Below are 17,034 nucleotides of genomic sequence, written 5' to 3'. Positions count from 1 at the left end.
GCAGTGGGCTTTGTTCAATCTTAAGATTGGGTGATGACATGCAAAGGATGGAGACCTGCAGTGTTCACTTCCTCTTTTCTGTCTTTGCTTCTGCTCTCCTGTTTGGTGTGTTCGTGTGTTTTGGGTCATCTCTTCCTCTCTTCTAGCTAGTGCTCTCTCTCATCAGATAGCACTGACCTGGAATCCCGGGAGAGCCTCTGGTAAGATTGGCTGAATGTAAAGTGGATGTGAGGTTGATCTCCTTGGCTGTCTGCATCAAGCAGCCTCCCTCCCAGTAGGGGCAGATTCCTACAGTCCAGACCTGTTGGCTGTATCATGCGTTTTTGGAATATTGGGAGTACGGATTACTTTCTTACCTTCTTCTCCATTTCCTAGGGAGACTTATAACAAGAGTGTTTACTGCAAGGGCGGGGATAGGACAGAATAATAAACAGGCAGGGAACCAGGCCTCTGTCTGAATGATTCCCTTTCACAAACGTCTGCTCCACAGTTACATCTCAGAGAAGACGTGCCGGCAGAGTTGCCTGAGCTATTAACTTGCCACAAGAAACTTCCGTGTACTTTTCTGTTTCCCCATTTCAGAGCCCTCTCACTGTCCCCAGCATGGGCCTTAGACTCTTGGACAAGTGAGTCTGGCTTTGGCAAAGAGGGAGTCCTTGGCTCTGCTTGGGAGCAAGTGTCCATTCACCACACCCCAGGATCATACCCTGCCACCTGAGGTACTCTTCCGAGCAGAGTCTCAGACTCGTGCTGATGGCATAATCACATTTGAGCACCTGATGCCTGCCTCCCCCACACACGCTTTATATTGAGTTACCACGGGTGTTTGTTTTTTCTTTTTTCCCTGAAACATCTGTTTGTGCTGCCTTGGGGAATGTCACACAGAAGCCAGGCTGAATATTTTAAACATAGCCCTGTTCACATCTTGGAGTGCTGGCAGTGTGGTAGATGCCATATGGAGCCCTGTCACCCTTCTCATCTCCTGTTCCTTCCCATCCACACCGCCCTCCATCTTATTAGGAGACACTTCAAGCATGACCCATGAAGATGTGCATTAGGTGCTGCTGATGGGATACTTTTTCTCTCGGTGTACTCTCTCACACTTCATCTCTAGCCATTCTGAACTTTTCACAGCTCCCTGAACATGCCGAGCTCTTTCACGTCTTCAAGAGTTTGTTCAAGCTGTTCCCTCCACCTGGCATGGCCTCCTTCTGGCCCCATAGTCTTCCTGGAAAATACCCATCCATCTGTCAGCATTGATTGATAGTCTTTTCTGACTCTGTAGGTGGAATTTACCACTTCTTCCTTCTCTCATACCGCATAGATTACGTTGCTGCCACACTGTGGGCTCCTATCTGATACCCCTCCGTAGTCCCTTCATTGGCACATAGTAGGGCTCAGCCACTGTGAGGTGAAAGAGAACCGACTGCCTTGGGGAGAAGTGATATGAAGACAGTTGAATTTAGTTGAGTGCTCACTACTTGTTTGTAAATATGCTAAACACTTTACATCCATTATCTCATTTAGTACTCATATCAACTCTTAAGAGGTGGATCCTGATATTTTCCCCTTCTGAAGTTGCCCCCCAACACACATGCACCCATTATTCGCTCTCCCAGCATCCTGCTTTATTTTCTTCATAGTACTTTCCACTATCTGAACTTATTTATTCGTTTACGTGATTATCAATCGTCTCCTTCACTAGAAATTAAGCTCCATGAGAACAGGGACCTTGTCAGTCTTGTTCACTACTGTAATGCCAGCACCGGTTACAGTGCCTAATATATTGTGGGTGCTCAATAAATATTTGTTCCCTGAAAGCATGAAGGAGTGAAGGACTCCCCACTTCACAGATAAGGAGGCTTAGAGAGGTTAAATAGCTTTGCCAGAGTCACACAGCTCAGAAGGGCTTGGATGGGAATCCTGGTCTTACTGCAAAGTGGGTGATCCTAATACAGTATACTGCCTCCTTTAGGTGTTCTCCAAGCAGACAGATCTTAGTGCTCCTAGGAGAAAGGTCTGCTTTCCTGCAGACATAGTTTCTGCCTTGAAGGTCAGTCTTCCTCCTTGTTCACCTCGCCAGCTAAATCCCTTCTCCTAGGCCAAGGCAGGTTGTGAGAGATGCTGTGTGCCAGCCACCAAATGCGTCCTAAGTGCCAGGTGTGTTGCTAAACACTGGTGATAAAATGGTGAATGAGAAGCAGATTCAGCCTCCAGGGAGCTCAGGTGGCAAGGACTGACATTTGCAGTCCAGCCACACTAAGGCGTGCTGAATCCCCGAGACCCTGGAGGCTGCAAGGGCAAAGCAGGGATCTGTCAGACCAGCTTCCTCACTGGTTCCCTGAAGGCAGACCAAGGGGCATCATCTCAGCTTAACTCAGATTTTATCCTCTAGTGGGGAGGAGTGAAAATCAGCTGAAGCCTTGAAAGATAGTTTCTATGCAATCTAACTAAAAGAATGAGACCTGGGGCCTCTCACCTCAGGACAGATGGGATTGAAATTGAAACTGATGTCTGACCCCAGACAGTTGCTGTCGTAAGTCCAGGGGATGGTGTCTTGGTGGCAGGCCCTTTTATCCACAAGAACCAAAGTGAGAATATGAGGGAAATGGGTAACTTGCAGCCAAGTTACTACAGGAAAGTCACAGATTGACTGTAGTTGTAAAAACTGAAAACATATAGCTGTACCTTTTATTTTTTAAGAGACTATTGGGATCCCCCATAGCAGGGAGAAAGTTTTCCGGTAATTAGTGTCCAAACTGAAGTTTGAGTCTGCAGAGTCCTTGCAAAACTCTTTAGCAATCAGCAGGGTTACCACCTTTGCTACTGGTAATGAGGCACTACCAGTAACCTGGCTGAATAAATGCAGCCAAGCTGACTTCACAAGCCCCCTCATATGCCGCCTTCCCTCATCATTGAATCCCCTGCCTAGGGTTAAAAACAAGGGCCAGACCTTGGTTGTAGTTCCAGCTCTGCCTAGCTATGGGACTTTGGGATGTCACTTCATTTCTTAGCTCCTTACTTTTGTCATCGGTAAAATGGAGTGTTAATGCTATTGCACAGAGTTATTAGTATGAAAACTGAAAGTGAAAATGTTGGTGAAATGATTAGTTCAGTGCCTAGCAAATATAAAATAGCATCCATTTAGTGAGTACTTATATGCATCATAATCCTCATTTTACAGATGTGGAAACTTTAAAGAGGTATCTCACCCAGGGTCGTACTGCTAATGTGTGCTGGAGTGGGGTCTTGAAGCCATGCCTCTGACCCTTAGTTGTGTGCTTTTTCCACTATCCGTCATTGCTACCACAATAACTACCCCAGCTTTCCCACTTCGGGCTCCATGCCTCAGCTGACGTTTCATCTGAGGGAAGGAGAGGAGCAATGAGTAAGCACTCGTTTACTTCCGTCTTGGCCTGGATGACTCTCTCCCTCCATAGTCATTAGGGTGAGGGGTGGGTCATTAAAATCTTGGAATCTAAGACTGCCTTGAGCATAGCTCACAGCTGGACCATGGAGGGCTGGAAGTTGCCAAACATGCAGCTGTTTTATAAGGAAGGCAGATGAGAACATTTCCTCATGAAGGTGAATTGATTCTTCAAGTTTCTTTGCTTGGGAAGGGCTGGACATGAGCTTCCTTCTGCTTTGCCCTCAGTGATACTGCGTTCCTTGTCCATCGGACACACCCATCCCTTAGCAGTCAGGCTTAGTTGTTTGTAAAAGTATCACTGTTTATGATACAGCATTTTAATCCACACTTGGTGCCCCCAGTGGTTATATGTGCCTGGTGATTGCAGTGACAGAGAAGAAATGGAGCCGGGGCTCACCTGTAGAAGCAGGCCATCCATGAGATTCCTGGGCAGTATCTCTAAGAGCAGCAAGCTGCCCATAGTTTGCCTGGGAAGGCTTAGAAGGTTTCTAGGACAGTAATACTTTATGGAGTTGTTTTGATTATTCACTCATTCATTCATTTAAAAATTTTTTGTTGAAGTTTCACTGGTGCCAGGTACAAGTATCAGGTACTGGTGATATAACAGGCAACAAAATAGTTAAGGACTCTAATCATCTCAAAGTAATTTTAGATAGTGATCAGTGCTGTGAAGACAATACAGTCATCTAGTGTAATAGTGTGGGGATGGGGTGGCTGCTATAGATTGCTTGGTTGAGGAAAGCCTCTGAGAAGGTGACATTGGAGCTGACCTGAATGTTAAGAAGCCATCATTCCAAGCCAAGAGGGGAAGAGCCTTTGAGACAGAACAGCAAATGCAAAGACCTAAAGGCAGGAACAAGCTCTACTTATTTGAAGAGCAGAAAGAAAGCCAGTGTGACCGGCAGGTGGCACGAAGTAGGTTAGAGAGGTAGGCAGGGGCCAAACCCTGTAGGGATTTGTGGGCCAAGGGCTTTATTCTCAGGCTATAGGAAGCCATTGAAGGATTTTTAAGTGGGGCAGTGACATAATCTGTTGCACATTTTAAAAAATGTTACGCCAGAGGCCGGCTCGGTGGCGTAAGCGGTTAAGTGCACGCACTCTGCTGCCGCGGCCCGGGGTTCGCCGGTTTGGGTCTTGGGCGCGCACCAACGCACGGCTTGTTAAGCCATGCTGTGGCAGCGTCCCATATAAAGTAGAGGAAGATGGGCATGGATGTTAGCCCAGGGCCAGTCTTCCTCAGCAAAAAAGAAGAGGATTGGCATCGGATGTTAGCTCAGGGCTGGTCTTCCTCACAAAAATATATATATATATATTACTCTGAATGCGTTACTTGAAAACTAAACTAGTGCAGTAAGTACAGAAGTGGGAATGCCTGTCAAAAGGCAACTGCAGTAGTTCAAGCAAGAGATGGCGGTGCAGTGGGGGAGAGGACGGACAGGCATGGGGAGGTTGTGCAGCGTGACTCAACAGAACTTGCTAGGGAACTCAATGGGATAGGGAGATGGTGCTTCTAAGATTTTGAGCACGATGATTGGCACATATAAAGCACTCAGTAAATTATAGCTGTTTACTGTTGTTATTAACACAGGGCCTATTACCAAACACCAAGAGAACAGGCTTGAGAAGGAATCTTGAATCCGTTCAAATGACAGTGTGATGCCTACAGCACATGTGTGACAACAGTGTTAGCTCTTTTCTTTTGTTAATAAATGGCATTCTTAGAGAAAATGGAGCTAGCAGGTATGATGGTATATTCAGAAACTCTCATTTCCAGTTCATCTCATCAACTCACTGTATGACTTGTAGCCTCTCTTAGCCTTGATTTCTTCATCTATGACTAGAAAATGTATTAAGCACTTTTTATGTGCCAGATACCATGCCAAGCTCTTTATGTATATGCCAAGCACTCTAGATACATTAATCCTCATTTAATCCTCCCAGCAACTCTTCCAGGTAGGTACTAAATTGTCCTCCATTTCCAAGTAAGAACACTGAACTCAGAATCCCACAGCTAGTAAATGCAAAGCTGTTACTCAAACCTAGGTGTCTCTACTTACATCCACATTCATAAGCCTCTGCCATGTGAGAAGTAACACTAAGTTTTGGGAGTTGGTGTGCTTCCAATTTCCAACTTTCTACAACTTCCGGACCTCAATTCGGGGTCATAGTGGGACTCAAAACTACTGAGAACTAATCTGGGATACTTAAAAAAAAGAAGAAAAAAGCCTACTATTCATACAGAGATTAGAGATTAGTGTCAAGAGTATATTTATTTATTGATCCTTTCTCCCTCTCCCTTTGGTAACTTGTAAGATACAGCAGCTGAGGCAACAGGAAATTTGAAGTCCGGCATTTTATTAAATCTTATGTTTAAGATTTCTGTGGAAGGAAACTGCCTGAGAGAGATTTCGTTTCCATTATTCACTCGCCAAGAAAATATGAGGAAACTGGGTCAGGTGGATTTCCTGAAGGTGCGGGAAACAGGGAAGGTAAACCCTTGGGCTATTTTCTGCTTCTCACCCCTCCCCCCCGCCCCGTGGAGTTGCCTGAGCCCTAATAGAGGGTTTGGGCAGGGTTCCTTTCATCCCTCACCACAGGAGGTTGCCAGTTATGAGAAATCCAGCAGTGCTGGGGGATGGAGGGGAGGTTGGGGAAGGCCAGCAGAAAGGCAGAGAGAAGGGAACACTTGCTGCCCCCGTGACATTTTCCTCTTGAAGTTCAACAGGAAACCAAATAATAATATGGACGTTATTTCCGAGAGGAGAGACACACACACACAATCTCATCCTTACAGACACTTTGAAACTGCCCTGCGTTGGCAAGGGTGTGGGGAAAATGGGCATTGTCATACCTATGAGAGTAGTGATTGTAAATCAGTGTAAGATGATTTCTGGAGGGCAGTTTAACAACAATATAGCAAATACCTTTAAAAATACATATTCTTTGCTTGTTGGAGAAATATCTGATTCTAGGACTGAGGCAGGAAACATATAAGATGAGCCTGGAGCATTCTGCAGTGCCAGAAAGTAAGGAAGTGCTCAAAAATACAAAACCCAAACAAACCCCACATTGATGGGGGTATGTCAGGGGCCACAGCAGCTGACTGAAAGAGCTCCCAAAGCCAAAGCCACACAATTGGAACAACAAAATAAAGTAGTATTGAATTTTAACCCAAAGTATAAAAATAAATATCCATGAGTATCCTGATATAAATGATTGAATAAATAAATAAATGAAGGAGAAGAGACAAATCTCATGTTCAGAAGAATTTCAAATAATCTATGTACATACTCTGTCCTCAACGAGGGGGAGCATAACTCCTTACTCCTTAGGTGTGAGTGGTTCATAGTGACTTCCTTCCAAAGAGGACAGTATGGGAAGGGGAAAAAGAGTAACTTGACAGTGCAAACACCTTCACAGATACTACCACAGCCAGGTGTGCAAGATCAGCATCAATAGTGCTAGGTCATATGTACCCTTAAAGAGAATGGCTCTTTACCACTGTAATTTTCCTTCTAAAGGCCCATAACCGTGGCCTATCATGAGAAAAACATCAGACAAGTCCCAACTGAAGGACATTCTACAAAATACCTGACCAGTACTCCCCAAAACTGTCAAGATTATCAAGCACAAGAAAGTCTGAGAAACTGTGACAGCTAAGAGGAGACTAAGGAGCCATGATGACTACATGTAATGTGGAATCTTGGATGAAATCTGGAACAGAAAAAGGATATTAGGGAAAAACTAAGGAAATCTGAATAAAGTATGGACTTCAATTAATACTAGTGTACCAGTATTTGTTCATTGTAACAAATGCACTATACTAATGTAAGATGTTAATAATAGAGGAAACTAGGTATTGGAACCCTCTGTACTATCTTTGTAATTTTTCTGTAAATTTAAAGCTGTTTTAAAAAACAAAGTTTATTTTAAAAAACAAAAACATGCCCTTTGACTCATGAGTTCCCCCTCTGGGAATTTTTCTTTGGAAATAAGGATGAACCTAAAAATTTATCCACATGGATGTGTGTCACAGAGGTGTGTGGGTACTAGTGAAAAAGTAGAAATAATTTAAGTGTCCAGTATTAGGTATGGTAAATCCATACAATTTAATCATAAATCATCATCGTATAGAAATACATTTCTTGGTAAGGAAAGGTATTCATGATTGCTAGTTGAGTGGAAAAAGCAGATTATGAAAGAACCTGTGAAGTATATAGTTTTATATATGCATGGAAAGGGTATAGATAAATATATTTCAATGTGTTAATGGTGATTATCACTGGTGGGTGACACTGGATCTTTTTTTTTTTTTATAGAAGCAATACTTGTTTGTTATAGAAAGTACAGATCAGCAAAAAAAAAAGTTACTTTTTGAATTAAAAAACAAAGAAAGCTGGAAATGATTCCATTATAAATCCAGCAACAGAAGACTCAGTCCTAAAGAAGAGAGTTCTGAGAGCAGATTGGACAGTGGCCTGCTTGTAACTTCCATTCAAGTGTCTCCCTATAGAAGAGCACTGTCTGAACAGGTCTGCTGGTGCCTGTCCATCTTCCATAGAGACAGGCCACCACCCACACAGCCCCTGTGGAGTGCAGGAAGGGTAGCCACCTATAAAAATGGTAAACAGGTTGCAGGGTGCGTGGAGATCAAACTTAGCACTGTGGTCAGAGTGTGGACCTGAGGCCTCTCTCAAAAGTACTTGCATAGGTCTGTAGAGGCAGAGGTGGCTATGAGGGCTGAGAGACACATCCAGTGTCTGTATTTCCTTCTCCTTCTAGAGTAATCCTACCCTTGCCTGGCATTTTTTCATCTTAAGAAAGAACTTGCATGTACCTTCCATCTCATTACAACAACCCTTGGAGGTAGGCATTATCATCCCATTTTTCAGGTGAAAAAAAATGAGCCTCAGAGAACTTAAATGGCTGTCACTTACTGGCTGGGTAACCAGGGGTCAGAAGATACCAGTTCATGTATCACCTCTTACCCAAGTCCAGTTTCATCGAGGGTTCTGGAGTCTGCATAGTCTACCATTTACAAGCTGTGTACCTTGAGCAAGTCATGTAGCTTCTCTTGGCCTCAATCTTCTCCTCTGTAGAATAGAGATAATAATACCTATCCAAAAGCTACTGTTAGGGGTTAGTGAGGTTGTGTATATAAAGTGCTTAGGACAGTGCGAGGAGCATTAAGTCAGCCCTCTGTGAAAAGTGGTTATTACTGAAAGGGAGAAGGTTCACGAGATAAGGTAGAATGTGATCTAGAGAGAGAAGAGCCCTTCTCCCTGTCTTTCCTGTGCTTTGAGCAGAGGACGCAGCAAGACTGGAGCCACCTTAGACTTTGTCCAGAACCATGATGAAGTGAGGAATCATGGGGCTTTTGTTCATACCAGAGCTTACTCTTGGGTCTGTACTAGGTACTGATCAAGCAGTACTAGTCATCAGCCTCGTGTTTGGGCCCAGGTGGAAAAAAGAGGTGAAAGAACATGGAACGTTTAGGCCAGCCTTCAGATTGAGTTGGAGAGGAACGGGAAGGAGAGAGTACACAGGAGGCAAGAGGAAATGCAGTATAAATGAGAGCTAATTCATTAGCTTAGGAAGTGTGTAAGTGGGAAAGGAGCTTAGCTCTTGTCTAGTTTGGAATCTTCCTAAATTTCACTTCTAATGCCAAGCATCCTAATTTCCCAGTTGAGGATACTCGGCCCCAGAGTCATACTGCAAAGCCAGGACTAGAACTCTGAAGTCCTCTCATGTTTTTCTCAGTTCACCCAGAATAAACTGAGGACATTTTACTTTATATTTATATCTAACTTAGTTCCACAGGTGGCAGCTAAATACAGAAGTTCTTACAGCACAGTAACCCCCTCACTTTCAGCCCAGGCTGCTGGGCAGGTGACATGGGAGACAAAAGTGGCAGCTCTGCCCTGTCTAGTGGAGGAGTATTTCTGGATCTGGGTGTTTGGCCCATCCCCCAGCTGGGGTGATCACATACTTACTGGAACTGGGCAGCCACAGCCTCAGATGGTCAATTGAGACTTCCCAGTGAGCTCCTTGTACAGTACCTGTGTGGCTTCGTTTTTGGAGAATACTAAATCTATCTTTTTGAATCTCAACTGAATCTAGCCTTCCTCCCTTGTTGATACCTCTTAATTTCTCTAACCTCTTGAGTTGAATAATTCTTTTACTGCAATAATTAATTAGTAAATAGCCAAGGACTTAGCAGATATGAGTGATGCCAAATCAAATTAAGTTGTATTAAGTTCTCAGGAAAAGAAACTATTAAACTTGTGAGGTCAGAGTGCCTGCCACCTCATTTATTAACTTCCTCTGATAAGACTCCATCTCTGGGCACAGAAGCTGAAAAGCTGAACTGCCTATCTATATGGACCATCTAAAAAATTGTCAGGCAGTGAAACACTCCTCAGTCACTATCACTTTATCAGCAGGTGTTTAGGGGCTGAGTATGACTGGGGCTGTGGCATGCCTCTGATAACTCCTTCAATTTCACAGGCACCACCACAAGAGAAAAAGGATTCCTCATCAGACAGTGCCCAACAGACAGGGGGACACAGCATTCTGCCGGCTGGGTGGGGCTCCTTAGTCCCATTCTGTCACCTGAACCCCTACCCCCAGCCAGGGAAGTGTTAAATGTCACACCACCCTCCCAGTCACAATTTAGGAGCCCTTGGTTCCTTTAGCTAAACTTCTTGTTCTTATACCCGCTAAAATAATTTAGAAAAAATTGTGCCTCCTTGCCCATTTTTTCCCCCCCAAAGCCCCAGTAGATAGCTGCATGTCATAGCTGCACATCCCTCTATTCGCTGCATGTGGGACACGGCTGGAGAAGCGGGGAGTCAGTGCGCGCCTGGGATCCGAACCCCGGGCCGCCAGCAGTGGAGCACGCGCACTCAACCGCCAAGCCACGGGGCCGGCCCTCCTTGCCCATTTTTAAGTTAACACCTGAAATTGTATATCAAGTTTAGGTAGTTGAAAAAGATGTGATTTCTGACATATTATGTAGTATGAGTTTTATATATGTTTTTGTCAAACCTTTGGCACTGCAGATTTAGCTTTTAAATTTACAGACAAGAATCACTATGAAATCTAATTGGCAAAGATGGTTTTTATGGTCAAACCATCTAGCCAAATCAGTCTTGCTTTCCATCAGATCCAAGTCTGATTTCATTTTTTCAGTTCAAATAAACATATTTGTACACACTTCATGACAACCTTATCTCACTTCTGAACGTGAATTCGTAGATCTATGATAAGGGCATACAACCTTGCCAAGAGTTTATTGCCTGGATGAAATAAGGGATTATTTCCTTTACTATCTCTTGCCCTGCTCTCATAGGACTCCTTTTAGAAGCCAGGCATTCTAAAATTGTCCCATGGTAAGACTCAGGAGGGTGAGAGGTAAGCATTTCTTTTCTGCAGTGGGAGTTAGGTGATTGTAAACGTGAAAGTGGCTGAAGAGAGAACCTGTAGATCACAGGCATGTTCTTGGAAAGGTCACTTTTAAGAAAGAGTGTATATGGAAGTGGAGGATCTGGACGTTTATTTCCTTAAAATTACTCATGCCCAAATACCCCCTGGAAAGTCACTGTTTACCACAAGGGTCTGTGTACCCCAGTTTTGAAGCCACTGCTTTTAGAAACAACAGCACTCTCAAACTAGATTAATCTCTGACTGAAGCCAGTTAACTAGGCTTTACTCAATATTTGTTCTCACCAGTGTTTGCCAGGGGCTGACTTTTCTAGGGACCTGTCTGGTTGAAGGGTTGGAACCCTGCAACTCAGCCCTTCTTTCTGTTTAATATCTATATTTCACTAGGTCTGGAGCTGTCATAAAAACAACTCTCCAAGCAAGCATAGAAGGGCACTGTTGCTCTCCAGAAATTTAAGGGCATTTGGGGATAGAAACACACTTGCTCTGGAATGTAATGTTTCAGATGCCGGAACTAGGAACATTGAAGGAAGGTTTGGAGGAGGCAGATATTGATTCAGGAGAAGAAGGAAGGGAGGTTGAAGAAGGGAGCCAACATTTTTAATCATTTATATTGCATAAAATACGTAAAACTTTCACAATAACCCTGTAAGATACATAGTATTACCACGAGGAAACTGAGACTCAGAGAGGTTGAGAACTCACCCAAGGTCCCACAGTTCATTAGCGCCAGAGCAGGGGTTTGAACCTAGTTCAGTCTGGTAACTTCAAAGCCATTATATAATGCTGCCTCTTTCATTGGTAACTACCTACTACAGAATGAGCTGCCTATCTAACACCCTTAGTTCATTCTCAAAACAGCAACGGCAACAACAAAACAGACATTAAAAAGAATTTCAATAACCTCTGAGTCCCACTCCAATTATCAATCTAAGTGTGACCAGTAGATGTTTCAGAGGATGGTATATGGCTGAGGTGGAAGGCTGTGTTACTTCCCTTGGAGAAAGTAAAGACTTTTATAGACTAGTTAAGATAAAATCTTATGAACAGAGACCAGCTTGTATACAAAGTGCAGAGGGAGCGTTCAGGAGATAATGTCTCACGCTAATTATATTGTGCAACCCTCCAGGAGCAACCACACACAAGGTGAGCAAAGCTCTATGCTATAGATGCCGTTAAGATCCTTGTTCTTCTTCTTTATTGTGAAAAACAGGTTATTACTTAATTATGAAAATGAATATGCTTTATTTGAAGATGCTATTCTGGAAAAAACAATTCCCTCTCTTTCTCACGTACTAAGCTGTAAATTGCATGAGGGCAACTGCCCTGTCCTTCTTATTTGTTGTTGTGCCTAGCATTGTGCCTAATACCTGGTAGACAGTCAGTAACCATTTGGGAAATGAAAAAATCAGTGATATGCCAGAATCCCAAGGTCTCATGCTTTTAAACTGTGAGATGAACTATATCTTTCAGGCCCAAGAACAGATCTCTCTCAGGAGAATGAGAAAAGATTTTATCAGTCAGGGCTTCTGATCTTTTCCCCAAGCGAACTCTACAAGTCTCATAGTCAAGAACCTGGCAACTCAGAAAGAACTTAATTTATTTATAATTTCATTATACTCAGTTTTGGAGGCGTTGTTGACCTCTTTGTGAATGTGATGAAAATTATGGCCTCTCTCAGACAAAGGAACACACAGACAAAATTTTGTATACAATCCCAGTAGGTTCATGAACTCTTTAAACTATGCATCTCAAATTAAAGAATGCTAAAAAGTGACCTGCAGCTAAAGGAAAGGGCACAGTCGCCATGCTAGACCTCTCATATTTGAAGGAACATTGACAAGAGAACAAGAAGAGCTTGCTTTGGATGTAATACCAAAGGGGGGAATATGGTGCCTTGATTCTGGTGAGATACTTTCATAAAAAACCCTTTGTTCCCGTTGGGACAGATGCCACGGAACACTGCTCCTTAATAACAACCGTTGCTAGCACGCACCCTTCATCCCATGATTGGACAACAGGCAGGAGAAGGGAATGGAAATGAGGCAGAGTCTTGGATTGTGAAGGTTGCCGAGTCGGTTCTTTTGGCCCCTAAAGTACACTTACCTTAATTTCAGGCTCTGTGTCTTGAAATGTTTTCACCCTTAGCAGAAGTACTACAAGTCTGTTGCCTAGGATATTTTCCCTTCAAGTCTTTCCCAAATGGATGCAAAAAAAAGCACGGATTTTATATAGACATAGATAATCCCTTGTGAGATAAAATATTTCTAGGTTGTAGCTGGGAGCTGATGCACCCATGCCTTTCCTCTTCCCTAGCTCTTCTCTGCACCAGAGGAAGGAGATTTTACCTCCCTTCCGAGCACCCACCTTCAGACTTTATCCAGCTGAGACTAATCCTTAAGTTGTAAGGACACAGACTGATCTATGTGACCGAGGATTTTGCATCTCTCAGAGCTTCACTTTCTTCATCTGCAGAATGAGGATAATATTAGTAGTAGTCCCTACATCCTAGGATTGTTGTGAAGAGTAATGGAAAGAATGGTTTAGGAGTGTTTATCTCAGTGCCCCTGGCACACAGTAAACACTTGATCCAGTTGGCTCTTGTTATTATTTTAAGGACAGTGGCCTCTAGAAGCAGAGAAGGAGAAACTAGGCATTTGCTTCTTTGGTCCTTCTCAGTGTGCTCGCTCCTGCCCCCTGTCTTTCTGGCCCTGCCTTTTTCCTGCCCAGTCCCTGTATCTTTTGGTCCAAGCCAGGGAGGCTCTAACCCTGACCACCTGAGGCCCTAGCCACGCCTCTGGAACTCACAACTCCTTTTTCGGCTGCTGAAATATCACTGACATCTAGGAAACCCTGGTCAGAGCAATAATGACTGACTGCTCCTTTCAACTCCCTCCCTCCCTCCCTTCCTGTTGCTTTTATTTTTACTTTCTTTTTAAAAACAACTATTTCTCAAACACTTCTCTGTGCCTAGCACAGTTACAGTGCTAAACAGTAGTTAATAAAATAGACAGTATTGCTACTCTTTTATGCTCTAGTGAAGGGTTGAGGGGAGAGTAAATAGCAAACAAATAATTTATAGGATGGGATAAGGGCTGTGAAAGAAATAAGATGGAAATGGGGAATAACCGAGGAGTCCTACTTAGATAGAGTACCTTCTCTAAAGACATGACATTTGAACCCAGTGACTGTCCCTGCGGCATGAATTGAAACCTTGGGTTTATTCCAAGTCAGAAGTGCTATTGGGAGTGCAGAATGATAGCTTCTCTTTGTTTTTGTCTCCTAACAATAGATGGCTTAAGGCTTAGGAGAAGTCAAACTCCTGATTTTTACCAGCAACTTATTTTGTCAAGTAAGTTAAAAAAATATTATGACCCTCACCTGCTCCTTTAAATAGCTATTCACTTACTGTGTACCAGGCACTGTGAGTTTTACGTGTATTATCTTATTTAATCCTCCAGTAACCCAAGAAAGTAGATTTTATCATCATCACTATCCCTGTAGTCAAATAAGAAAGTCAGAACTTAGAGAGGCTCAGGAACTTGCCCATGGCCACAGTCTCCAAAGGGTTAGGTAGAGTTAGGTAGAATCCAGGTATGTCTGACAACAGCCTGTGCCTTCAGCCAGTAGACTAGGCTGCCTCGCGTCCTGTGATGTCCTGACTCACCTGTTCTCCTTTCCTTTGTAGTGGTGCCAGTGAAGAAGACGACACATGAAAGCTGGCCGTCTCCAGTGGAAAATCATTCCTTCCCTTGTGTGTATGTGACAGCATGTGTGTAACGGCTTCTGATTTCTGTGAAAGCTGCCCAGCAACAAACGTACTTCCACCGGATACGTCCCCAGATCCACAGCAGGCACATATCTCTCCAAGGGATGACCAGTTTCATTGTTACTGACTGTGTGCTTCTCATTCTCTTGTCATGGTAGGTCAAGGAAAAGTGCCCCTTTGATCAACCAGGAGCAATTAAGAAGGGTCCTTCAGGTAATCCCTCAATGGCTGCTTTGAACTTACTCAGGAAAGCCAGCCCCTGTAATATTGCATACCCAAACAGTATCACTACATAGGAAGGATCTGGAATAATCTTGAAGGACAGTCAGAATTTTTTTCCCTACCTGCTAATAAAACCCCACTTTATTCGTATTGAAGCATGAAATACATGAGGGCAAAGTAGGGCTGAATCAACCCATGTAGATAGTCTCTCAAAGTCCAATTATACATTTTTGAAAATGTGGTTTCGTGAAATAAGATGGATAGCTTAAAAACGGAGTTGGAGAAAGAGTTAGAAATATAGAGAGATATTTTTAGTACATGAGGTTATCCAGGACTTCAGATTCATAATTCAGTGCTGTGGAAATGAAAAAAATGATTGAAGAGGTAGAAAGGAAATGACTTAAAAAAAAAAAAAAAAAAAAAAGACCAAAGAGATCTGATTAAAAGTTGAAATCAGTATTTCTGAACTCAAATTGCCTGAGTTTCCAAATGTCACTAAAGGATCTGATGGAACCTGAATTATTTGGGTGAATTCTGCAGGTTTTATGGGTCTTGTCACAACATGAAAGGCTGGAATATATATTACCAAATGGGAATTTTCAGTGTAGGTTTTGCTCCCCGTCCCCCAGCTTAGTCTAATTTGGCTTCAATGCAGTAGGGGGAGAATTCCTGTCGCTCATGGTGTGCTGAACCGAGCTCCATCTCCCAGCAGATAGCCCGTGCTTTTACTCCAGCTGGAACCCTTCTTTCCATGGCACTCCCCACCCATAACCTTCGGATCATCTCCCACACCCAGGCCCTCTCCTCTTAAGTAACATGAGCAGAGACACACCGTGGTTGGACTTCAGGCCTTTCCCCACTCCCAAATCTCATTTCCTTGCAACCCTTTTACTCCCAAGTAAGCAGTGATGTACTAGGGAATACAAAACTGCAAGCTAAAAAACCTGCATCTTCTGAAACATTTTTACTTTACAGATGGCTTGGAGTCAGGGGATGACCTTATTTTTAGATAAAACAAACAGTTATATTATGAAATAGAATGTTCATACACATAAAGAGTTAGGATAAAATGGGAGACTTCACAGGGAATTCTTATTTGCAAGTGGGGTGTGTGTTCCCTCTCCTCTGCCTCTAGTGGTGTTTGAGTGTTCAGTTCTGAGCAGTACAATTGGGGAACTATATCCAAGCAGCCTTGGAGTCGCTGCTGACTCAGGGCCCAGACTTCTAGTGCCTCTGAGGCAGAACCAAAGGAGCCTGCCCTGGGGGAATCCCTCTCTTCGTGCTGCCTGCCTGTGACCTGTGTACCTATCACAAAGCTTCAGGGCCAGCTGATGTGTGTGTGCAGGATGGTTTCGATGCAGAAACAATACTTACTTACTGTAGGAATCCTATTTATATCATTATTCAATCCTGTGCATGCTATGAAATAATTATTTCTTTGAGGCCAGGAAGCCACCAGGCATATATGCTTCTGGATTAGGATTACCCTAGCTCACTACATATGTCAAGATGTTGACAGGGGCTGAGACTATTTTGGGCTGTTAAAAAAAAAAAAGGAATTTTTCTTTCAAACTGGTGGCGGGAAAATGGCTAAGACCGTTTCGGTGCTTTATCTGTCTTCCTGCAAAGACTGGGAAATTTAGTATACCCCTAATTACAGCCCCTAACCATACCCAACAGAACTACCCTTAAAGAAGGACCAACGGCCACTCTCAGAAGAGATAAAAATCAGAAGATGAAGAAGACTTTAGGATTTGGAAGCTTGTATTGTCTTTCCCCAGTAATTACTGTTTAATCTTCAAATAGCAACCTTATCTTAGCAATGGACAGATCAATGGCCCCTCCATACCTGATCGTATGTTATTGCTTTAATTCAGTATTTGGGAAACCCAAGCATTTATGCAGTGGGTATGAACGGGAATATAAAAATACGTGCCAGCCTGTCTCGATAAATTATCCTATCAGTAATCCTCGAGGAAAGCACTTTTGCTTTACTTAGAAGGGATTTCAGATTTGCTTTATGGGCTCCTGCTGTCTTCAGCACCTGATAAAACTTTAACCAGGGAAGCATTAAACACAGCACAGCAGCTTCTGCCCAGGCTCCTGAGTTCCTGCCAGCAGCATTTATCAATGTAAGAACTAGGATACTTCCTGCAGTGGCACCAGCTTC

The 17,034-nt window shown here is 43.3% G+C and overlaps 1 protein-coding gene across 2 annotated transcripts in view; it reads left to right on the top strand.

The window, feature by feature from the left end:
- The window catches only part of TRIM44 (tripartite motif containing 44), a 110,422-nt gene extending 95,827 nt beyond the window's left edge, over positions 1-14,595 (top strand). The window contains exon 5 of one of the 2 annotated variants that reach the window (XM_058527144.1): positions 14,562-14,595. In XM_058527144.1, coding sequence (XP_058383127.1) covers positions 14,562-14,589 — 28 coding nt within the window. In that variant the 3' untranslated portion in view covers positions 14,590-14,595. Of the gene's footprint in view, positions 1-14,165; positions 14,226-14,561 lie in introns of those variants that run through there. The other variant, XM_058527145.1, reaches the window with a different exon arrangement.
- Positions 14,596-17,034: the final 2,439 nt, after the last annotated feature.

Source organism: Diceros bicornis, chromosome 31 (genome assembly GCF_020826845.1).
Source record: "Diceros bicornis minor isolate mBicDic1 chromosome 31, mDicBic1.mat.cur, whole genome shotgun sequence".
NCBI classification, from domain to species: domain Eukaryota; kingdom Metazoa; phylum Chordata; class Mammalia; order Perissodactyla; family Rhinocerotidae; genus Diceros; species Diceros bicornis.
Note: the sequence above shows the minus strand (reverse complement) of the source record. Positions and strands in the feature narration are given on the sequence as shown.